Source organism: Liolophura sinensis, chromosome 9, assembly GCF_032854445.1.
Source record: "Liolophura sinensis isolate JHLJ2023 chromosome 9, CUHK_Ljap_v2, whole genome shotgun sequence".
In the NCBI taxonomy this organism is placed as follows: Eukaryota; Metazoa; Mollusca; class Polyplacophora; order Chitonida; family Chitonidae; genus Liolophura; species Liolophura sinensis.
In genome coordinates, this window is record NC_088303.1 from 20,815,179 (window position 1) to 20,840,797 (window position 25,619).

General features: G+C 39.3%; 2 protein-coding genes across 2 annotated transcripts; both read right to left on the reverse strand.

Annotated features, from left to right (window-relative positions):
* Positions 1–2,706: 2,706 nt before the first annotated feature.
* On the reverse strand, positions 2,707–10,651 carry LOC135475687 (isatin hydrolase-like). The gene is made up of 5 exons (XM_064755618.1): positions 10,629–10,651; positions 9,925–10,051; positions 8,342–8,393; positions 6,754–6,952; positions 2,707–3,630 (listed from the first exon to the last, which is right to left on the reverse strand). The coding sequence occupies exons 1-5, from the start codon at positions 10,649–10,651 to the stop codon at positions 2,961–2,963; spliced, it is 1,071 nt and encodes a 356-aa protein (XP_064611688.1). The 3' UTR covers positions 2,707–2,960.
* Positions 10,652–15,142: 4,491 nt separating this feature from the next.
* Positions 15,143–19,892, reverse strand: LOC135475561 (proton channel OtopLc-like). The gene is made up of 5 exons (XM_064755486.1): positions 19,342–19,892; positions 17,753–17,987; positions 17,245–17,402; positions 16,723–16,867; positions 15,143–16,216 (listed from the first exon to the last, which is right to left on the reverse strand). Exons 2-5 carry the CDS (start codon positions 17,964–17,966, stop codon positions 15,324–15,326), a joined length of 1,410 nt encoding a protein of 469 aa, XP_064611556.1. The 5' UTR covers positions 17,967–17,987; positions 19,342–19,892; the 3' UTR covers positions 15,143–15,323.
* Positions 19,893–25,619: the final 5,727 nt, after the last annotated feature.

Genomic DNA, 25,619 nt, shown 5'->3' on the forward strand with positions numbered 1-25,619 from the left:
GCGGCGAGTCCGGGATGCTTACATACAAAAAACACTTGTGTTGTATAAACACAAACTTGTGTCCTTTACGCCAAAAAATAAAACACATTTCTGTGTTAAAAGTAAACAAAACAAGTTGTGTTACATTTCAACACAGGTGTTTTTATGTGTATATAAAAGAAATCTATTTTATTGGTAAATCCTATGTTACAGGGGCTGGCCTAAAATGCTTATATGTTTATGTATATTGATAGTAAACTGTTATAACGACAAAGCTTACATTACAGAAGTGAATTTAGATATGCTTATATAACAGAAAGAGTAAGTCAGTAAATCTTATATCAACGGAAGGTTTATATGCATGACAGGAAACAACCTTAAGCGGCAGATGGATATTTGCAAGGTTAGGACGTCTTAACGACTGTGCCAGGAAGTTTAAATGACATATATTTATATAATATTCATATTATATAAGATACTGCTAATTTTTCATGCTCAAACCGTTCTCTTTCTCCTAAACCTTTATAGATGTACATCACCTCCGACATATACAAAAATTAAAACTATTTAGCACGTAAATGAGAGGTATGGATTACATAATATATAAGTATACTGAAAATGCATAACCGCACATATAGGATTATGCACTGCATGTCTGTTTTTGATTTAAATGCTAATAGGGCTGACACTTAACTGACATTCAAGCGTGATATGAAAACGCTGTTAAGAGAATGTATCGTATTGGGTTGTCAAACGTTCTAGAGACAAAGGCGTTCTGATTTGGGTGAGATAAACTTTGATGTACGCCGTCATAGAGATCAGGAAATGTCACTTTTTACATTACGATACACCGGTGCACGGGACCTTTGTTGCAACACGGGCTGTTGTTATACTTCCCTTAAATTTACGTTTTTAAACATATTCGTCTGCACATTTTGAATTAGCATCTACGTATTACCATCAGAGAAACCTTTAAAGGTCACTCTACATGTATTTTCTATCAGGAAAGACTGACATTTATGTATTAAAAGTTTCACATACCTTGACGTTTCGTTCTGGACAAACCGTAACAGGTGACTTATCTAAAGAGTCAGCGATTCAGGTGTCTAATAGATCTATGCATGTCTTATTAGGTGGGGCTATAACAGGTGATGTTCCACACATTACATAACTATAGTGGTCTCACTGTTGTTAAATGCTACTTCCTCTACCCGTTGTCTCTCTCATCGCATTTAAGCTGCTGTAGTTTCTTCTCATCATGAACGGCCGATCATATATATATATGTATGTAAAAACATCTACATTTCAAAATGAGTATAATGACAACCCATCATTGGCTGAGTGAGTGAGAGCCTGTGACTTAACGCCGTACTTAACAATTTTTCAGTCATATGACGGCGACCCATCATTGGGTATCAGTTTACTGCAGCGTTACGCATCATTTATTTTAAATACAGAATTTTTGTATATATTCAGTCTAGTCGCACGAGTTTGAACTGGTATACATGCCATACGTGTAAAATATTAAACGACTCATCAAACAAAGCGATTTATAACGCAAAACTAGACGTACACATAAGACACTTGTGTTGTATACACACAAACTTGTGTTCTTTGCAGCGAAGGTCTTGTCATATTTGAACAACTCAATCTTCTGTTGCATTAACAGAACGTCTCGTTTTGAAAGAATTGGACATAAAATGTGTTGGATGTTCTACACAATACTTGTTACAAAATACAACAGTTTTTGTTTCATTGCATAAATAAATTTGTGTTTTATTACTTAGTAACACAAACATGTACTTCACATTTATTTAACACGTTTGTGTTGGGGAACACATTTCTGTGTTGAATGAAAACAACAGCTGTCGAAACAAATTTTTGGTGGGTAGAGCCCTGACTGGGGACACTAAGCTAGTGTGTTCATCGATGCCGTCATTTCCGAATATTTCAGACCATTGATGAAAAGTATCCATAAAGTAGAGGGGTTATTAGGAAATATAAAATATGCCTAAAAAAAAATAAAGATCTCATTGTTTGTGGCGTATCTTTCTTCAAGGTCCTTATAACCATACTGTGGGAAGGTCTAACAGCAACTTACCGATGGTCGTGGCTTCCCCCCGGGCTCTGTCCGGTTTCCTCCCACCATAATGCTGGCCGCCGTCGTATAAGTGAAACATTCTTGAGTGCGACGTAAAACACCAATCACCAACCAATCAAATAAATAAATAAATAAATATAACCATACTCCTCGTTTTTTGTACCTCTTCGTGTATCCTTTAATTCTATTTGTGTATTTTAGTTCTGTCTTCATGCTATATCGATTCATTTAACCCGGCTACAGAATATCCCGAAGTTTATGTTGAGTTGTGCAATTACTTACTACAGTCATAATATGAAGTTACTACAGTCATAATATGATGTTACTACAGTCATAATATGATGTTACTACAGACATAATATGAAGTTACTACAGTCATAATATGATGTTACTACAGTCATAATATGAAGTTACTACAGTCATAATATGATGTTACTACAGTCATAATATGATGTTACTACAGACATAATATGAAGTTACTACAGTCATAATATGATGTTACTACAGTCATAATATGAAGTTACTACACTCATATTATGAGAGAAAAACATCGTAATAGTACAATTAAGATTGATAATGCATTGTATAATTGCAGCTTCATACATGTAACTTCAGTAAATATTACATAGACATGATAAACTGATAGTTGGTGATCGATAAACTGGCAGTTATTTTGGAAGTTTCAGATAAAATTTTAGCTCACAGAAAAGCATTGCATTAAGTGGGAAAAGTTCAGTCATTGAGCGTGATTTCTGTCTTCTGATATCGACATTGATTTATGAGATTCATCTCAGTGACGATCGAGAAACTCATTATACAAATGAACACAGCAGCAATATATTGTTCTGGTTAACTCTAGAGAGGACGATGAAGGCAGTATTTAGATAAGCAAAATACTGATAAAAGTGACCATCATGCACAAAATTTCGGGGTGGTTAATTCCAGCACGATTTACATCATTTATCATGGCAAATATCCTTAAAGGACCGCCACTTCCGTCTCTGATTTTGACAGGGATCGCGAACACTGTGGCTCCGGTCACAGGAACTCTGCTCAAATTTGCCACGTTCTCAAGACCTACGATGTTGGCACCGAAAACCGTCACATGGGTTTGGAAGTCCCGAGACTGTCCGAAATCTATAGAAGGGGTGTCAACGCCGATGGCGTTGATGTACTTCCGGTTGGCAATAATCCACCTGGCGGTGCGTGGGCTGAAACCCGGAAAGTGGAACGTAGAAGAGTTGTTGGGTGTGCTTGATCCGAAAACAGCGGTTTTATTCGGCCAGTATTTGTCCCAACCTGAGTTCATAAGAACGATTGCACCCTCTGGTATTTTACCATGCTTCTCTTCCCATTGAAACAGGTCTGCGATCTCCACCTGAGTATCCGGGTCCTTTTCGGCGCGAGCCGATATATCTATGACAACACCTGGACCAATCAGATTGTTCAACGGTATTTCATGGAGCCGCCATTGATTCTTGGAGAAATGGGACGGCGAGTCGATGTGCGTACCACCATGTTCAGCCGTGGAAAAATTGTTACTCTCGTACCTGAAACAACATTAAAATGTACGACCTAATGTAATAATTACACTCTAAGAATTTGTAGACTTGGAAAAGTAAGAATGTTGGTATATCTATCCTCAATTATACTTAACAGTCAATTTCCTTAAGGTTATAGACTGCAAGTGCATCTGCACCAATAGCTTTAGGACCAAAGAACGGATTAAAGAAGGCATATAATGCATATTTAGGTTGAAAGAGTGCCATGTAAACTAAAGGTTTTATTGTATCTGTAATACACATAGGTGTATGCACAAATGTACAGCTGCAAGTAATAAGACAGACCTTTATACTTTAATATTTGAATGATGAAGAAATGTTCCGGCCGACATGCCGCATTAACTTTCAAAATTTCTTGCGACTACAAGCAGCCAGAAGACAGAAGTTGCAGATCTTGGCACTTGCTTCCTGTACCTCCCAGTGGGGAGGTCCTTTACAACTTGACAATTCATTCAATCTGTCATTGTAAGTGATAAAAAATGACATTATACTTTCTGGTCGTTTGCAAACTCCCAGTTAAGAGTATACTATAGTGTGCATTTGGTGCATAATATGCGGGTCAGATTTGGACTGTTGTAGAAATTAGAGCTCAGATTAAAGCGCAGATTATATATAATCCGATTTACTTCTGAGAAGTGAAGGAGGTAATAGAGTCCTACTGTTAGCATACGGATTTACACATTATCCCCTCCCCCCCCCCCCCCCCCCAACACACACATACACCAGTCAGAATAGTAGCCTCGTTTGTTCCCTCCTGGGAGTGAAAATTCACAGACACAGGAGGCGAGCTTCACAAGAGGCGACCTCATCGTTCCTGTTAGTCAGTTAAACTTTTTGCATGTTTTGTACACATAGGCTACATGATTATTTAAATAGGGGTACCCCATTTGTTCTAAAATTTGGGACACGTGGTCTGCTCATTTTAGCCAATATATATGTAATTCTTGCACGAATAATGAGGGGTTTTTTCTCACATGGTTTGACCATCTAATCTAACATACTTATATCTTTACTTTTCCCAAAGGCTGGTGAAGAAATGTAATATTCTACTTTCAACTACTGATATCTGTCCCAAATTTTAGAAGAATTAGGGTACATCACGTGACCTCATATAAATGACGTAGTATTGCAAGATCCTTGAAATACATACGTGTATGTACGTTTACCTATACATCTAGGTAAATCAATACCATGAATCAATACACTGGAATTTAACAAATTGAGGTTTGCTTTGCTATTCGAAGGTTATTTATTTATTTATCTATTTGATTTGTGTTTTACACCATACTCAAGGATATATTACTTCTACGACGGCGGTCAGCGGCGGTGGGGGGAAAGCGGGCAAGCCCGAGGCAAAGCCCGGGGCAAAACCCACGACCAACAGCAAGTTGATGGAAGGCCTTCCCACGTGCGGCCAGAGAGGAAGCCAGCATGAACTGGATTTGAACTCACTGTGACCGCATTGGCTCTTGGGTCATTGCGCCGTGCTGGCGTGTAAACACCTCGGCCACGGAGGCCCCCTATTCGAAGGTTATGGAATATACTAGTGAATATACTTAATGTAATAGTGGTGAACAGAAAATAAAACCAATCTGGAAAAGGCAGGTAATTTTCAAGTCGTATAGCAATGTCGATTGCGGATGTCCTGTTCGATCAGAGCATTCAGGTAATTTATATATAGGTCTATATTCTGAAATTCCTGGTACGAGTGTTCAACTTTTTCAGGCATGAATAGAAAATCTGTCAAGTAAGTTAGATGCTGGGTTGACTGACTGATTGATTGACTTGGCTTTGACGTTGGTATCGGCATTATTTTCGATGATATCACCAAGCAGGACGGCCACAATCTAGACAATTTTGATGATATTATCAAGGAGATTTCTACTTCAGCAGGACGGCCACAATCTTGACAATTTTGATGATATCAAAAAGGAAATTTCAACTTCAGCAGGACGGCCACAATCTTGACAATTTTGAGTTAACTACCCTCCAACCAGTATAGCTATTCTAGCATAGGGTCATCCCGCATATAGATGTATGCATAAAATATGCTCATTGGAAAATAATTTTTCACTGTTTAATTCTAAGTGATCCAACCATTTATCATAGTTTTTACCTGCCATCCACACCGTTCCTCACGGCTACTTTAGGTACAAATTTCTTACATGTTTTCACACTCAAAAAATAATTTTAATAGAAAGTCCATTGTCTAAGAGACGCATGGAGTGTATTCTATTATAGCATAATACATCGTTTCATTCAGCTTATAAATAAAATCTATATCTTGAGTTTTAGAATGTGTGTGTTATATTCAACAGAATGATCTACCATAATCAAACAACAAACTTTGTGCTAAATTTAACAGATTCATTGTTGATAGTACCTATTGGTGTATAGCTGGCTAACGAATGCGTGTCCATATATGTATACGTGTCCATATATGTATACGCGTCCACACCGGTGGCTAATCCATGCTTAGATATGCGTATATGCGCCTCCGAACAGCATCCGGTAAAAATCGCTCCGGATATGGTACGAAACGGATGAGAAAACGTTGCGAAAAAATCCTTTTTCTGCATGTATTTCCTAACGCCACATCACGGTGCGGATTCACGTGTACACAAATTTATAGAGCTTGCTAAACTTGAATTTGATTTGTTTTATATACATGAATTTTAAAAACCAGTGTAAAAACCTTTTATTTATATATATATCTTCAATTACGGCCTGGAAAAGCTTTATTATTCTTTTACAGGGCTTCACAGGCGTCACAAGCACTGGCTTCGAAAATAATACATATACAGGTATAAATAGCGCGTGTTGTTAAAGTTAGGTCAGTTCTCTCCGCCATGCATCTGGATGTACGAGAGGCAAAGGAAGAGAAAAACGGATGAAGTTGGCGTACATATGGATGTATGTAAACGCATAATCTGCATAGACAGGCATAGTACACACAGATAAGTATACACATACATACACGCTTTGGGCACCCGGATTTAGTGGTAACGGGCCAACGTCACTTGACGACTGGTAAGAAGTTCGCTGGATAATATTTCTGGAAAGCTGATGCAGGTGCTGAATTACAGTACTATAGGAATAATAAAAACTCACCAGAACGAGTCTTGTTGTTGACGGCTTAAAATGTTGAATTTAAAGGAGGGACTGCCTGGCCAGTAGACGGTATTAGTGTCCAGTGCGTGTGTTAAGTCAACAAATCTGCCCTGTGCCGCTACCGTGGAAACAGCCAGCGTCTGTAGGAAGAAAAGCAGAGCCATGGTCTGTCCTCTCTCGTCCGGGGCCAGGCTGGTGTCTGAAGAAAGCACAGGGAGCTACGGAACATGGGAACGGCAAGGGCTATATAGATATAGTCAGTCGGAGAGATAGAGATATAGGGAAAGAAAAAAAATAGTCAGACAGTTTGTGGTTTACTCTGTTTCCTGTTCGGAAAACAATGTGCCTTGTCATTCCCTAATTAACAACAAAGCACGAGAGATTATCGCCTAACTGCAGGTAACAGTGTAGTGTAGTTATGTCAGAAGAGGTTCCAGTAAATAAGCTTATAAGAAATGTATTTCTGTGAAAATATTTTGAAAGTATCCTTCTGCGTATTGTCAAAAGAACCGTTATAAATCAAACGTAGATTAGGAAGTATGTATGTCTCAAGTCTTATTTGGTAGCGTTGATTCAGCGTCACAGTTTATCACGGAATGAACTGTGCTGTGTCATGCGTCGACATCACCATACACTAACAAACCTATTGTGTACGCTAAAAAAATAATCTGTTAATTTTAACAGAAAGTCTGTTGTCTGAGTCTTGCTTGAATGTATTCTGTTGTCATAAAATAAGAGTGTGTCATATTCAACATGATATCCGGTTAGTTTAATAGAATCTTTATGTTGAATAAATAGAATATGTGTGTTATATTTAACAGGATAATCTGCTGCAATAACAGAATACATTCTAGCATCACTCATACAACAGACTTTTGGTTAAACTTAACAGATTAATTTTTAGTGTACTGGTCTTGAATGTCCCATGGGTGTTTGTCAGTATGGAAACCGGAGACGACCATTGTCTCTCCAATACATTTGACCTATAAGTTTGGGCCACCAATATTGGAATGACACTGCAAGATTTCGTCGAGATTAGTGTAGCGTTTGCAGAGAAGTATTGTGTGTATATATCATCGATTGCATCATTCATACTTGATGATCTTAACAAGTCCATCACGTGATTTAATTGCTTGTATTGTACTTGTCGGAAGTGGTCCATAAATGCCTGAATTACATGTATGGTCCATCGTCCATCCTTAACATCGGCTGCCAGTAGGCGATGTTCAACAACCACGCAATGATCTGCGTCAATCCAACAACGTTCACTCGAGAATGTCTTCATTTTCTGATCAAATTTCGTCTGAATACGACCAAATATTTTACAGTGCATTGATTCTCGGTCATAATCACTAGACTATCGTCTGTTTTCTTGTTGTCGTCAGAATGTTTGGTTTTCCACGAAATAAGCACCTTTATACTACAGCTTCAGCATCAGAAATGGCGACAACCAATGGAAGCCTGATGTGGTCCTATTCTCTGTCACATATATTTGGCCCTATAGCCATGCAGTAGAAGCGATATTACAGCGACATTTAGTCGAGATTTGTCAGCCGAGATTAAAACGATAACGCGACATTTTGCTTACAGGTCTCCGATTTCTCATCCTGCTCTTGAGCCACCGTGCTTGCAGGACGAACCTGATATAAAAATCGGACATGACTTACACCAAAGCCTATATCATTCACAGGTTGGCCTGACAAAACCCTTGTCTGTAACCAGGTGATGTGTTTGAGCTGGGGTGGTGAAGACGTACCTGTCACCCAAGCCCTTCTTCTCACCCTTACTCCTTAATAGCGCATTCTGACATAATTCTTCAGTAGCTGAATGTTGCATGAATAGTTCGTGCAGGATCTGATTTCTGTGTGTCGTTTACATGTAACTGGGTCAAACAGTGGTGCGCACTTAATCAGGCAGAGTGAGAAGTATCGTAAACGGCTTGACCTTTATACGATCTATGCTTTTTACAAGGCCTGAAGGACCTGGTATGGTAAGGCCGGGAATCGGCTACAGTGTAGGAATCTGTGAGTGACAGTTGATGACACACTTGTAAGGCTACTTCTTTTTTCATTCTGTAACTTTCTGAAAAAGTACTTGAGCACGCAGTTATGCACCAATCAATTAAATAAATACATAACAAATGTAACTTGTAGCCTTATACTTCCTCTTCACATAACGTAAACAATAGCTAATGGACCACGTGTGCTCTCAACCAGGATTCACGTATGATGTCGCTATAATTGCCAAATGGTACGTAATACCATAGCTTATCCATTCTAATTCATGATAACACTTATTTAATGCAACACTGACTTTACCTTTACTTAAACAAAAGTATGTTTCCAAAGATAAAGAAAAAAAAAAGATCCACAAAGATTCGAACTGTTGCCCGACATGCAATCTTTTCTCCGCAGCGACTTCGCTAGTCCACTTCACCATGAAGGATGCCTAATACATCATGGCAAAAATACAGATTTTAAACTTGCTAAAATATGACAAAACTTATCACACTATAAAGCTTATGTTTTACATATGAAGGTAAACGTTAATCAAAACGAAACTTTGACAGCATGTAGAAATACACTCATGGAGGTTTCAGCAAAGATATTTATGCCCGGGTATACAACGATGACTGGTCAGAGACGAGCTAGGTTTGCACAATGTTAACGAAAAGGTGACAATAACTCAGAACAGTTGAGGTTTATGTCATTTATTATAAATGACGAATATTTTGCTGATAACGAAAATTAGGGTATGATTAGAAATATACAGGTACACAATACAACACACTTGTACAAAGTGGATTTTGCCAACGTCATGCCTCACAATTTAAATTTCAAATTTCTTAAATAAATTGTAGAATTTACCCTGGCCCAGATTGTGGGACGAGGTTACTGCATACACAGGGGTTAAAGTGCATATATTGCCGGACAAGGGAGAGCACACCATTTATGAAAAAGGGCCTTGTATCCTGCCCAGCGAATGGTCGTGTTGTAGGTTTGTGGTAACAATAGCTTGATGATCCTTTGTCGAACGATGGTTGCCTTTTGTGTCCTTTATTACTGAAAGAGAACCCCTGACACCTATGTGAAACCCAAATGAGAAGCCATCGATAAAATACTGTTTCAGATCAGCAGGATACTGTGTAAGAAGATGAGTTAGCTGATCTACCTTAACGGGTGTTGGAAGTTGAGCCTGAGGAATCGGGGCTGACTTACAAGATGTCGTGCTGTGCTTTTTGTGACGTTTTGTGCATTCGCGTTTGCGTCTGCAGTTTGCGGTGTTACACACGCCCGATCTACAAAAAGACCAACAGTTTCCAGGGGGAAAAGGTGTTTGTTTGGTGCGAAAAATGGTTTTGAGTGTGAGAAGCAGTTGTTTGTGCAGTTTTTGAAGAGCAAAGCCTTCATAGCTCATCATGAATTTCGGCCCAGCCAGTAGACTGAACAGCACGAAGCTTACGGGAGTTCTCATCATAGAATTTAGCTGCTCGGGAGCCGTACTGTTGGTTCAGAATTCTAATTGTGTTACCATGTTTCACATGCCCCAGTGACTGCTCTGGAAACTTTGTTGCGTATATACTGTGAAATATGTCAAACGCCTGGGGACCGCTGGATCATATTAAATATTGCATACCTGCGGTTTTGGGAAGAGATGTTCACATCAGTGCCACTTTATGATAGTTTAATGTAGTTGTCTTCGTGTTCGGCTTTAAAAGCTGACCAAAATCAACGTACTCATTCGCTCTAAGATTTTAGAACGCATTTTGCTGTTTAAATTGAAGCCTGAAGGCAGAGAGGAGGAAACCAGCTGTAAGCTGATGGAGTTCTCAGTAATGGCTGAAGAATGAGAGGTAAAATCAGCTGGCTGCTTACCGGTACTGAACAAGAGTCAGCATGTCCCCGGCTTAAGTCAAAGGATACCTGCAGAGGGTCAGCTGAGATTACTTCTGCTACTGCTGGCCGAAATATATCCACATCACCAGCGAAAAGCAGGTTTATGGATGATGGTAAACGCATTTACGCCATGGCTGATATCGGACACGATATCACAGCGGGGGAAAAAAACCCATGACAGAAGATAATAGTATATACAGTGGACACACGAGAAAAATCTCTGCAATAATCAAGAGTTGTATGACTCGCAGCAGAAAATGGAACATGGCCAATTACAGTACAACAGCTGGAGTACACAAAAAAAACACCCTTCTGCAGAGGTACAAAAACCCACAACATGTCAGGGTACACCCATAGAGCCCATTAATGAGGTACTGAAAAAAGAAAATAAACCGCACAGCTATTTCCAGGTAATTAGCACGAACACCTGTCGTATGGGTGACAGCAGGCCTGTGACACATGAAAACTCAAGAGGTGCCACAAAAGAAGCAACTTCTGTATATCAAGATCATTGTGCCGGCAGAACTCAACGTCCCGTGTAAAGTTATACAATAACATACATGTAGTTACCGTATCATGAGGTATAAATCCATTTCTATTAGGATTGTTACGGAGAGATGAAAGAGCAAGTAGTGAAGCAAACACGCAAAATTTGCTATATATAGGATTAGACCAGACAGTTTACATTACCTGGATTAAACTAAATGACATCTTTTAAAGAAAACCTTCCCTCTTAAAGTGACCTAGAGCTGTCCTGATGATCTTTGCATATTGTGCCACCCCATTCTAAGATTTTTGAAACTTTAGTATATATAAGGAACCCAATCGTAGCATGTAGACACATGTGAATCAAATTAACAACTTTTCAGTAATATGACGACGAAGGAGTCCTTAGAGTGCATATAATGTGCCTTCTTGTTGTTACCGCTCTTTTATCTAGTGCTGCTTCACTGAGACGACTTACCGAAGGCAAGTAAGCTGCCCCGCCCGAGCCATTTTACTTATACGGGTCAACCAGTCGTTGCACTATCCCCTTCAAGCTGAACGCCTGGCGAGGAAGCTGCAACTTCCTCTTTTAAAGTCTTAGGTGTGACTCGACCAAGGCTTGACCGTGGATCTACCGCTCCCGAAGAGGACGCTCTAACAACTGTTGTAACGGGGCCGGTACACACACATGGGATGTTACAAGGCAAGTGATCAGTAAAAACGCGCTTGGTGAACCAGAATGCGTGCGTTACTATAGCTACACGAGGGGTAATAGTGAGGCATGAGTGAAATTACCGCGTTACCATTACCGCATAGCAGGACCCAGATGATGGGACGAGGTTACTGCATGCACAGGAGTTAAAGTGCATACATTGCAGGACAAGAGAGAGCACCCCATTTATGATAAAAATTAGTTGTCTCCCTTACATAAAGCACATTACAATAATTTGATATTGCAATTCATTTTTTTCTGGTTAACGTTGATCTTCATACTGTAAATTAATTACTAAGCAGCCATCTCTTTTATGGCATTATAACTTTCATGAGTGCTTCAACCAAGTTTCAGACTTTTGATTTTTAAATTTACAGAATTGTGCTGGGATTTTGAAATTTGTATTTTCTTATCGTGCCTCTCTGGGGCCGATTCTCTGCTTTACCGTACCTGGTCCTTTGTCGCAGGTTTGTGGAGTAAATTCAACGCTTTCAGCCTTGTAGTTTAAGGTAGATAGGTGCATGTTGACAGATATTATTGCAAGTTGATCGCTTGTGTTTTGATGTTAACAACGATTGTGTTACGTCCGCTTTCAATATATTTTATACTCTCAACTGATTGAGGTGCGATCTGTAAACCCCCGTGCCACATATCTTTCTACCGAAGCATGAAGAGAGAATGGCTGTTATACCGAAAACAAAATATATGCCCGTGTTCTAATTTATGCTGATCAACACGATCACTGGACAGATACAATCTCCATGTAATGGCGCACAAGATTTGCAAAGACATTTGTTTCTAGCTGTTTATCTAAGAGTAATGGTTTTGCAAGATATTACACCGGGTTGTTGAGAGCATGCTTTTTTTTCCCTCTCCAGCATATCATCCACCTATTAACTTCCGGAAACTATCTCGCGGCCCGTCTTAGTAGGCCCCTATCAGCCAATTGCATAGTGGCTTGCTTTCAAAGAGAACACTCAAACAAACACAAGCGACCTGACTATTTGTGGAACTATCTCGTACCGTGACATAGCTATCAACAACTCCGACATAATCAACCAGTCAGTACCCGTTTTAGATTCAACTTTCCAGCCAAAGCCCTACTTCATCAAACATTTCCTTATCGCTGGTCTGCAATATGTCGGATCAGCCTTTTTTTTCTTTTCTTTTCTCGGAATGAGTGAAAATGGGTTTGTGCATGTGCATTTTATTGCTCCGTATTTAACGTCACGTTGGTGTGTGTAAACAAACCCAAGTTGCCTGTAATCAACAGAGGCTGATATGGCTGTACGTGGTCCAAAAAAAAAATAAAGTGATTGATGGCAACTTCTACAGGTGATTCAACGGTGGTGTTCACACTGCGCTCACCTGTCTGCAATAGTACAATTGATATATACTCCAGATGTTAGACAGTATAATTATGTTATTTTTGTTTTAATTACCGTGCTGATTGAGCATTCGTAACTTGCCGGAATAATATGAAACATTTCTCGATGTGTCACCACAGCAAATGCTACCTGTCCATGTCCTGTCCACTTTCATCTGTTTCTGTTCAGTTAAATGGTCTTAATTCAGTTACGTGTAACAGAGTGATCACATCGCCTTACATGTATACTGTATATTCCTGTAGATTTGAAATCTGTACCTTTGAGTTGTAAATACAAGGCTGATGCCTTTTTTGGCCGCTGACCCACTTCTCTGACAGGCGATTTTCTTCAATGAATCGACGTCACTCTACCTCGTTACAGCAACCTCGTCTTTACATCATCCGTTTCATTCTTCTCCGCTTAGGTTTCAACAATATAGATCTGTATTCCTCCATTCACTATTAATTGGAACTGGATCTGTGTTGTCCTCAACATGTCAAAAACCGTACGCTGCAAAAACATGTCTATTTAATCCTGTACAGTAATTCTGACTTCATATCAACTAGCTATTTTTAGACCATAACGTCACAATTAACAAAAATGTATCCGTCGCATCAAAATCAAGTCAAACTTCGCCAACGAACATTTTCGATACGAGCCCACCGCACTCGACACTGTAACCAAGACAATTACACCACTGGAATGGCGATTAACAAATTGTTTGGGAGTCTTAACAATATTGAACACAGAAACCAGCAGCTATTGTAAAAAAGAAAAAAGATGATCTTAAGCCTAGAAAGAGTCCAAGTGGGTGTGTCGGCTATATTTGTGTTAATTGCGATGATATGGCCTTTATTAATCCCCTATACTGAGATGATATGAATTCATAATTACTTCAGAATTCAGAAGATCGCGGGAAGCATTTAAATACAGTGCAGATGACAGGACCGAATAAGTTGCAGTTCTGTGAATGTAAAAAGTTAGGGCGGGTTATATGGAAGCCAAGCCGAGAATATGGCCAACCGCGACTGCTATACTATTCTTCACCATTAATTTTTGAACAACGGCGTAGTATGTATTTATATGATTGTTGTTTAACACTACACTCAAGCGTGGAGGAAACCAGAGTGCTCGGCGTAAACCACCGATCTTTGGCAAGTTACGGACGAGCTTTTCCCACGAGTGACATACACGTATGCACACCATATACACAGTGCATAAGAGCGGGGAGATGCACAATTCCATGTCCAAGGCCGGTATTGAACCATTATCTCTTGTGTCCATGCCACTGACACGACCCATTCCCAAAGTGCGCAATATGACGCCCAGTCGGGAACCTAATGGTCAGTTCAGCTTGAACCAGAAAAGCCACAGCGCACTAAAGGGTGCCACATTTTTGTATGTTAGTAGTTCATTACCCTGAGATCATTTCAATTATGCGCGCGCCAGATGAAACCATTTTACATACATGCACATCAACAAATAACACACATGCACGTGACACAAATATTCTGACGTCAAGCTGCCACCTCAGAGCGCTTTAGACTCCTTTGATCAGAGAAAGCACATATATACGCACAATTAGTGAGCAATATTCGATAACACATACGCACGCGCACACGCTTATACACCACGAACTTTAACTTTAATGTCGCACATGAAGAGTATAGCATAAAAGTGAAACATGTAAACAGATTGTCACGTATTACTACATACGATCAAATGGAGTTTTTAAAATAACCATTACACACAGGCTGACTCATCTAAAGCATTACATTTACCAGTTTATAACTTTTATGCTCGCCATGAAGTATACACGTATCTATAATAAACAAATACTTAATTATAGATACGTATCTACAAAAAAAAATAAATAAATAAATAATACACGTATCTATAATAAAACAAATATATACAAATGCCACGCCTTCCTTTTTTTGTCAAGCCTGCCACACAAGTAATGAGTGAAACTCATGAGATGGGTCTCATACGTTAGAGCGGTAACCATGGAGAACACCCATCGAACAAGTCCGTATACCTGTACCTAATGCAGTCTTGGACCACCGGGTCGTACTTACATCAAAGCGTCTTCAATTACATATTAGTAAATCACCGAGTCTTTCGTTTTTCATAAGCTTCTTTCCAAATATCTGACAGAAGTACGGTGGAATGAAAGCGATAAAATATCATCATGGGGGTGAGAGTAAACGAGATGAGTGCCCAAGGGAGGTAACCGTAGAACTCGATGTACAGTGGCACCATCGTGGCTTTCTTCGCTTCAAATGTGACCAGAAGCCACATGCTCAAATTGCCCAGCAAAACAAAACCGATACAGGCTCGTCCAGGCTTTTCTGATTCCTGTTTCTCGTTTTCTGAGCAAAGACGGCACGTGAACAAAATAAAAACAGTCTGAAAAGACAACTCTATCAAGGAAAGGATGCCCGCTGTTAGTGAGAACACTGGCGATGACTGATCTGACGTCACGCCACCGACTGAAGCAATTACTCTGCTGACGTCATATAAAATTTGACCCACGACGGCGACAATTAAAAGGTTTTCATCCAATGACCCTGTAGGGTGTGGAACGAAACAAAGGCTTCTCATGCATACAAAGCCAACAACAACACTGGTTGTAAGAATAAGTAACAACAAAATTTCTGTTCCGTGAAACACTAACTGTGCGGATTCTGTGTCATCAAGAAAATCTGAATAATTGAAGAACAGTCCGACCGCTACTAGCGTTGTTACGAAAAGAAAGCAGCCGACGTGCAAAGTACGGAAAACTCTTAGTATCTTGCGATGGCGACCTTCAGGGGAGGTAACGGACTGTTCTTCCCCTTTAGTGTCGGCTGGCTGACTATCAACATGAGAAAGCATTTGATATAAGACGGCGATAGCGAAGAGGGCAAATTCGATTCGGCACGGTGTTAGATATGGTGCTGCAAGGGTCCTCAGCTCTCGACTAGCATAACAGCTCGTGGTTGTGTTTAGATCAGCTAGTCCTGTACGGAAAAACAAAAAGAAGTTTCCAGATTAATTCTGAATAAATGCCCTTTGGCCTAGTTAACAATTTGTGCAATCTCAACTTTTACAAGTACTTTTTTCGTTAATTTAGGTATCATACATGTAATTCCTTGATAAAAAAAATGACTGCAGGTACCCATAATCGATTGTTAAATCAGTGACCCAAAGCAACTTATCAAGATTTTAGATCATGAGTAACACGTTGGTGTAAACTATGAGCTTAACCGTTTATTTAACGTTGGAGAAGGACCTTCACTGCTCAGAAAACTAAGCCATAATTAGTTGTTACAACCTTCATATTTACTCAGCGGTGAGTATTATCAAAAAAGACGACCAATTAAGCCTGAACAACGTTTCCGTCGACAAAAAATGCTCATATAAGCGACTCTAACACAAAACATCATTAGCGCAAACCAAAAGAAAAAGGTTTCAGATATTTAGTCAGCTGAGTTTCTGGTCTCGCGTGGATGCAGAAGAGACCTACCTTCCTTTCGCTTCCGGTCTTCTTCATCATGGCGGAAGTCCTCGGCCGCTTCGTTTACAGAACAATTTATCCACAAGCATATGTTTGTGGCTATCACATGAACAAACAGGAACCTGACACCGAGAGTGTCTTTTGTAATGACGACCTTGAAAATGATAAACAATGAAAATGAATAAATGAAATTAAAATCTGAGACTTACGGTTAGGAGTAAGTAGAACATTTCTGAGCAAATGATATGGCTGTTACCTTCATAGAATTAACTGAGCGATCTTAGTAGCGAGATTTCCATGATGAATGGTTTTAAAAATAAACTGTCGATAACAGTCCAAATATTTATTATATGCTTTGTTAATCCCCTTGATTCTGTCTTGTAAACCATGAATCCAGACTCTCATTTATTTGTTCATTTCTTATTTCTCTCAGTCGGGATGTTATCAATTATTGCAATATGTTTTAATGAAAAGCATATCCACCGCGCACTGGAACATCAACACTATGTTACGACGGAGAATGCGACATACCCCGTGGTGAAGGGTGATAAAAACAATTAGGATCCCCATAAAGAGCATCCGCGTGACTGATGTCACAATGTCCGCTGGGTGGAGGCAGGATTTGTCTCCATGAAGGCTGAAGTCAACTATGAAAAACACATCATGGAGAATGGCGCCTATTGCGAACGCTGCAACAGAGTTTGTATTCGGTTATTTACAATGGCATTTAATGCAATTCACTGGTGCTTATGCTGCATTTGGGGTTATCTTGCACACAGACAAACCCCAGACATTCGGCACGGACGTTGTACAGGAAGTTTAGGAGAAAGATAGCCACGTGAAATAATGCCATACATACTTTAAATTTACCAAGGTTATTTTATCAAATGGACAGATTCAGTACATCAGGGTTTCTTCTGCTTGGACGACTCATCATTATGATTCAGAATGCGCTACCAGTAAACTAAAAGCCAGCCCATTTACTTCATTCGTGACTGAATACAGTGATTTTGATACACTTAAAACCCAGAATGCTCACCTATTCCACCAATCAGGAAGTAAAAATTGACTCCTTTCTTTCTGTTGTGTTTGTGCTTTTTATGGTATTTTTCAACCTCCTCTTTTTCCGTCATCTCGTATTCTATACCATGTGATCCACCAGAAGCAACGTCATTTGTGTAGTTGTGAGGTCGCACAACCTTCCCCGATATGACAGCAAACTCGAGCCACAACAAAGCACCGATTGACGACATGTACAGAAGAATCGAAAAGATCTAAAATAGACGAAGAATTCAACCATATACGACGCAGAATCAAAATCCGCGTTTAAACAGAAACCGAAGATTAACAAACATACAAAATAATGAGGTACCTTTGCCTGTTAACTCGGGCGCAGGCTGAATGATATATTGTTTTACAGGAGTATTACGTCACCAGTTTGCCCCAAGACGTCACCGTAAAGGACGAAAACAACAAAGGACTACACATATTATGTTAGGATTACTTCAGGCGGGAAAGGTGATCCATAGACGATATTCAGGATGACTTACAAGAACCCACCATTCGAGGTTAAAGAGGTTATCAGGTAAGAGAAAAACGGAAAGACATATCTGAAAACACTTATATTTAATGCCTAAGATGCTGTTTTCGTTGAATTATACGCAATCAAATGAATCAACTCTATGGTGGGTTTTACTGTGGACAGTGAAGCCACATAAGCGCTGGATAAAAGAATTATTAAAAAATTAATCAGCTTTATTCTCAAGCACACAAAATCAAGATCCTGATGATACAAACAAAGACGTGATACTGATATCTGTCAATCACCAGGATCTGGTTAGCGTATAGCGAAGGAGGAAAGCAAAACAAAGCTAAATGTTAGAAATACATGCACAACATACACTGACGGGCCATGCAAAAAGTTTAGGTGTACATGTATCGGGGCTCGGGGGTATTGGGGTGTAATGGCACAGAGTCAGCCAATCGCAAGTGCAGTGCAAACTAGGCAACCAAGAGAACATTGTATTACACTATATAGCATGCCGTACCAAATGGGATAAACCTGCCTTTGGACATTATTTGAAGCGTGCATGTCATATGTTTTTTGACACAGATGAAGAAAAATAAGACCGGATTCGTGATCAGGGCGTCAAACTACGTCAGGTAACATGTTAAGAATCTTCAAATTTAAGTTTTTGATTTTCAGATGACGTCACAATCTTACAGGGAACCCTTGTTATGTGTGTTAAATTTTTGACAATCGGACATTGGGTTTTGGAGAAAATGTAAAATATTTTCACTGCAACACAGAATGGTCGCCAGATCACGTGACTCATGTCACACAACGTTTTACTCATCAAAGTTTATCTCAGAGTCTAACACATACGTAAGTTTCACTCATTTCTGCTGGGCCTTTTTTATCCGTGCAAGTTTTTCAATTTGGAAACATGAAAAAATGCCAATTTTGTTTTTTGCATGTACTACCTCCGGTTTGGGGACATCATCTGTGGAAGTGTAGAAATTATTAGCAAAAATGGATTTGATGGTTACATTGCATTTTCACCCAGTACCGAGCTTGTACAATTTTCAACGGGGGAAAGTATGCCTTCACACCCTGAATGTACCTACGCTTTGTGCAACTGCGGATAAAATTTCAGCTCTTTCGCATCATCCGTTCTGGAGAAGAAGGTTTGGCACAAAACCCAACATGGCCGCCAAGTCACGTGACCAAATGTTTCCAAAACATAAACAAACACAATTTCAGATCCTTTCCTAAAACATACTGAAGTTTCAGTTGTGTATCATTTGTCGTTTCCTCATAAAATGTATCACAAAATAGTCGAGAATAATAATAATAATCCCAACAGATACAATAGGGATTCGAACTTGAGGCTTGAACCCCTAATAACAAATCAATTTTCATCAAAGATTACTTACATTGGTCTAATTGAGCATTTATAGCATTGAGGGATAATGGCATACATTTAAGGAAACCATATGCTGTTAATTAGTTTTGATTGTAGGTAGAGATACATTGTGTTGATATACTGACCGATGTGAATAGCATGCCAGCCCGGCACAGTGACCCAGAAGCCTTTCACAAAGCCTTTGTCGTCACCACGAGTTCAAAACCTGCTCATGCTGGCTTCCTCCCCAGTCGCACGTGGAGGGTCGTGTGTTTCCTCCGTACTTTGCCCGGATGCCTCCGACCATAAGGCTGGTCGCGGTCGTATAAGTGAAATATTCTCGAGAACGGCGTAAAACAGAAATCAAATAAAAGCATACATATATCGATATATTGTAGTGCTGTTTTGTCTGCGGGAAAGTATATTTCCACTACCTTGAAAGTCAATAATGGTTATACAGTCCCTGTACTGCAATGACTCTGGAGGGCCAAGGTTATTTACATGTAGTCCCCACAACGAATCCTTTGATTATTGTATGCTTATGATTTGTGTAAATACTGTTAAATATAGATACTCGTTGTCGCATGACACACAGATTATAATGTACAATTCAGTCTTAGATCGGCGGGGTTTATTGTCAAAATGTTAGGTATATTTGTGAAGTATGCAGTTCATTATCTGAAACACGGTTTTTAAAAATAAGATTTTTCTGTGACGTATCATATTCCTACGGGTATACTGATGTTATCTTACCTCAGTGCTGAATGCATGTGCAAAGACACCATATATCATTAGTTTTAAAGTTCGGTACGTATATATTCATTATTGAGGGTTTGTTTTCATTTCTTCCTCATTTTTTCAGCGTTTTTAAATGATGTATGGACTGTTACAACTGAAAAAAAATTATTACTATTAACCAAAATTAATCCCCCTTTCTACTTCTGCTTTTACACTTACCTCGGAGTAAAACGTTAAATGTCCCTCTTGTTTTGTGAGGGCGTTTGCTGTCGTGAAGACAAACCCCACCCCCACGATTATGAGAAGGTAAACGGGCAGGGAGAGTCGGAGAATCTGGCCTAACCTGAAAATGGTAACACACAGCGTTATATATCAGTACGTCGTTATGAAGATAATAACTAAAGGTTGATTTGGCGCTATGTTCTTATGTTCGAAATACGGATTTATCAGTTAATCTTATAATCAGGGACATTTTATTCATATAAAATTTGTAATGCAATTTTAATGCGCCATTATAAGATTCAAACTTAACCAGTCTCCAGTTCAAACTCTTTTATCGCTAAAGGTAAAAAAAAGTCCTGCTGTACCTTGCGACCTCTGCAATGTTAGGCAACTGTATTTGTTTGCATTTAACATAACATGAAAAGACCACAAACAGTTATTTGGAGTGGGCGAAAGACTGATAACATTGGAGCTGAACGCATTTGTATCAATAGGTATTTATATAGGTTTAATCTGCGTGTCCATTTCTTTCTTTGATTTCACTTACTATAAAGGTCAGTTGTGTATTCTGTGTACCTGCATATGCATGTGCCGATATAGAAGCACATATTATATCTATATATCTGTAATAATGAAATTCTATTGAACAAATATACATGCAAATACATTATTTACACAACTCAAAGGAAATATTCCTATTGTTGGAATTTTACCCCCAAATCTGCGATTCATCACCAGAATTACTATACAAAAAAAAGTGTAATGTTTCTGAACTGACCATTCGGTATTTCCAATACGGCTGTTTACACCAGATGTATCATAATCACCATGGGATTTGGGATCTGAAGTCTGTACGGATCTGCCAGGATCGAGCATTGGTGATTCAACACCTGCCAATGTCGGTTCCAACTGATAAGACGACATATACGCCTCTGTACAACCAGATTCCATTTCTAAAACTGACCTGGTCTGGATGCAAGAAGGCCCGTTGTTTTTACATGTATATGCTCCAGCCTGCCCACGGAACACTGTTGAGCTATCAGCGGAGGTCTAGAGTGTGGAGGAAATCCTTTTTACTTGTTATAACAGCACAAGCCCTCAGATGCATGTATAGGCGTTAAAACCAGCTATAATCTTTGTATTAAAGCAAATCTCCACAGGATGCCTTTAGATGGTGCTCCATGCTGTTATAGTATTTTTACCTATTTTTAGGTAATTATTACGTCACCGGAGGCTTCACAGGCAGGCTGACGTACCCCCGCTGATATTGTGCGCGTACTGAAGACTTCACAGGCCTGCTGAGGTACGCCCGCTGATATTGTGAGCGTACTGGAGACTTCACAGGCCTGCTGAGGTACGCCCGCTGATATTGTGAGCGTACTGGAGACTTCATAGGCCTGCTGAGGTACGCCCACTGATATTATGAACGTACTGGAGACTAGGATTCTTCATCTCTAAAGCAAGTGCATAGAGTCAAGCATTATGAGAATTACACGCATTCTAACTCCATTTTAAATAGTATTTGCAATAATATGGACGCCCAAGACATATGGATGTATAGAGCTAATACTGAGTTATTTTCCAGATAGCTGAGTGCACCTCCCCCCCTCCCCGCCCACCACTCAAAAAATAAACCCGTCTACAGATTACACATTTAGGATGATTGAAAATTACTCAGTATACAGTATGCGTTCTGCAGGATTTAATTCAGACAATGTCGGAATTAAACTTGTCGTTAGGTAGCCCTCTCGTTATTTACTTAATGGACAAATTATGAATATTCTGCCATGAAAGATATTTCTTTGCCGGCTTACTTAGTAATTTGGTTAGTTATTACCGGGGTACTGCTATTAGCACCCCCAGTAACCAGTTTTAAATGTAGTACTGTCTGGAGGTAGGCTTAATGTAACTTAGTTGTATACCCACAGTGACCACTTAAATGCCGGTATTTATAATATGGTCGTTTGATATCTATGAAAACAGGACTGCTCCCCTCCGAATAGCGAACCGCAAACAGCCTTCATATGGACATATACACTCTCCCCCCAAAAATTACGCTCAGGTGGCACATGGGGATGACACCAGATGTAGTAAGTGATGAAAGTTCAGTAGTCATCTACTGTCATCGCCAGCTGAATGAGCTCCTTTTTTGAATACTGACGTTCTGACATTTCCACTGTGTAACTTTGGCTGAAAAAGACGGCGCATTGAATACTTTGGCCGAAACTAGATTTATTTTCTGAAAACCTACATATGCGTTTCCAAGTTTTTAGGACCGTATACTTGGTTTGATCGAAACACCTGGTCACCCTACATGACCTCACCATGGGAGCCAGTGAAAAAGTCTATTATTTATGAAAATAGTTTTATGGGTCCAAGTAGCAAATATACTGGGCAGTAGACGTAGTGGACAGCGGACAAACTGTACAGCAGACATGCTAGGCACCACACTTACATGTATTGGACAGCAGATACAGTGGACACCAGATATGGTGGACAGCAGATTGACACAAGACATGATACCAGAGATCAATATATATGTACTAGAGACCAGACATACCAGCTAGTGTACAGACACATTGAATACAACACATATAAATAAGCGAACATACACGCTATACAGCAAAAGGATACAGAGAACGTATTGAGCCTATCCATTGACGCTTATCTATTATAAACAGACTTGCCAAACGTCAAGAGTTTAATGACAGATTCCCATCAGTTTATGCCAACAAACCTTCGCCCGATGGAATTAGACGTAATATGGTTCTATCAATTTCCATGGAAACGGATAAAATGCAATCGTTGTTGCGATTTCATCCCCAGTGTTCACTGTGTACCTCATTTTATTATAAACAATTCTATAAATCAGTTCGCTAAATTATATGTAGGTCTGTTTTAAAAATGTGAATTTGGTTTTCGAATTTTATCCCCATGGCATTTGTACTATTTTAGCTGATTTTAAATATTTTGTTTCGTTTCGAATGTTCTCATTATCGCATCGAAAACCATTTACTGTCTTCTGACATAAAAGATGACTGCAATATTGGCTGAGTGGAGCCAAAATCATCCATTCATTCATTCAATTTAAATAACAAAAAGATAAGCAACATGAAGGTGGTTAAAATCCGATACTTACATATCTGAGACAGAGAAACTAGCGCTCGTTCAAGTGATTTAAAACTCTAAACTGTGGGCCGGTAATTCTGAAAGATAATACAAACATTTATCATTGATTCAAGTGACCGGTTAATTGTTTCAGGGATTCATATTTTTTTCAGTAGATTTCTTAATTGTTGTCTTCCCTTTCATTTATTATACTTGTTCATTTTCATCACAGCTTCCTTGTGATCTGCTCTTTATTTGTTCAAACAATTATTGGAATGATTCCATGATTGGTTTTTTCATTCATGAGATTCAGTGATTGATGTTAAGGGTGACAGATTCCGCGACTATCGACATATCAGTCTATCAGCAATTTTTGTTGGCATCGGTATATACACTGAACAAAAGAAAACTTCACATTTGGAAAAATGAATTATAATGCAAATGGGTAGTGCAAGGTAATTAATATGGGCGAATATATGCCAGAATGGTCACGTCAATCCTGCCGAATTCCACCATAGCAATTGTGGTGAACAACGCGGGGTACTGTGGTTGTGGTCATGAGATGCAGTGGACTAACAACTCACAACCTGAAGACACATCTGCATCGGACTTGTACCACATCTGATCGCCCCAGGTCAGAATGTTCAAGACCTGGGCGCCATGTTGGTAAGGTAATGGTGCAGGTTGCCCAGTGCTGTGTCCATGGATGAGATTCAGTCAATGAGACAACGTCGCCATGCTGTTGTGAATGTGAGAAGGGGACAAACGCGATACTGAGCAAACATGGCCAGTCCCTGTGACCTCTTCATACTACTGTACACTGTGTGTGTGTGGAGGGGTGGGGGGGGGGACAAATTGACTGTAATTCCCAATCGTATTTTAGTGTACGCACCGGACATGGTGGACAGCAGATGGAGACAATACATGATACCAAAGGTCAATATATATGTACTAGAGACCAGACATACCAGCTAGTGTACAGACACACTGAATACAACACATATAAATAAGCGAACATGCACGCTATATAGCAAAATGATACAGAGAACGTATTGAGCCTATCCATTGACGCTTGTCTATTATAAACAGACTTGCCAAACGTCAAGAATTTAATGACAGATTCCCATCAGTTTATGCCAACAAACCTTCGCCCGATGGAATTAGACATGATATGGTTCTATCAATTTCCATGGAAACGGATAAAACGCAATCGTTGTTGCCAGTGAGACTGCAAGTCTATCGTGGATTTCATCCCCAGTGTTCACTGTGTACCTCATTTTATTATAAACAATTCTATAAATCAGTTCGCTAAATTATATACAGGTCTGTTTTAAAAATGTGAATTTGGTTTTCGAATTTTATCCCCATGGCATTTGTACTATATTAGCTGATTTTAAATATTTTGTTTCGTTTCGAATGTTCTCATTATCGCATCGAAAACCATTTACTGTCTTCTGACATAAAATATGACTGCAATATTGACGGAGTGGCGTCAAAATCATCCGTACATTCATTCATTCATTCATTTTAAATAACGAAAAGAAGATAAGCAACATGAAGGTGGTTAAAATCCGATACTTACATATCTGAGACAGAGAAACTAGCGCTCGTTCAAGTGATTTAAAACTCTAAACTGTGGGCCGGTAATTCTGAAAGATAATACAAACATTTATCATTGGTTCAAGTGACCGGTTAATTGTTTCAGGGATTCATTTTTTTTTCATAAGTAGATTTCTTAATTGTTGTCTTCCTTTTCATTTATTACACTTGTTCATTTTCATCACAGCTCCCTTGTGATCTGCTCTTTGTTTGTTTAAACAATTATTGGAATGATTCCATGATTGGTTTTTTCATTCATGAGATTCAGTGATTGATGTTAAGGGTGATAGATTCCGCGACTATCGACATATCAGTCTATCAGCAATTTTTGTT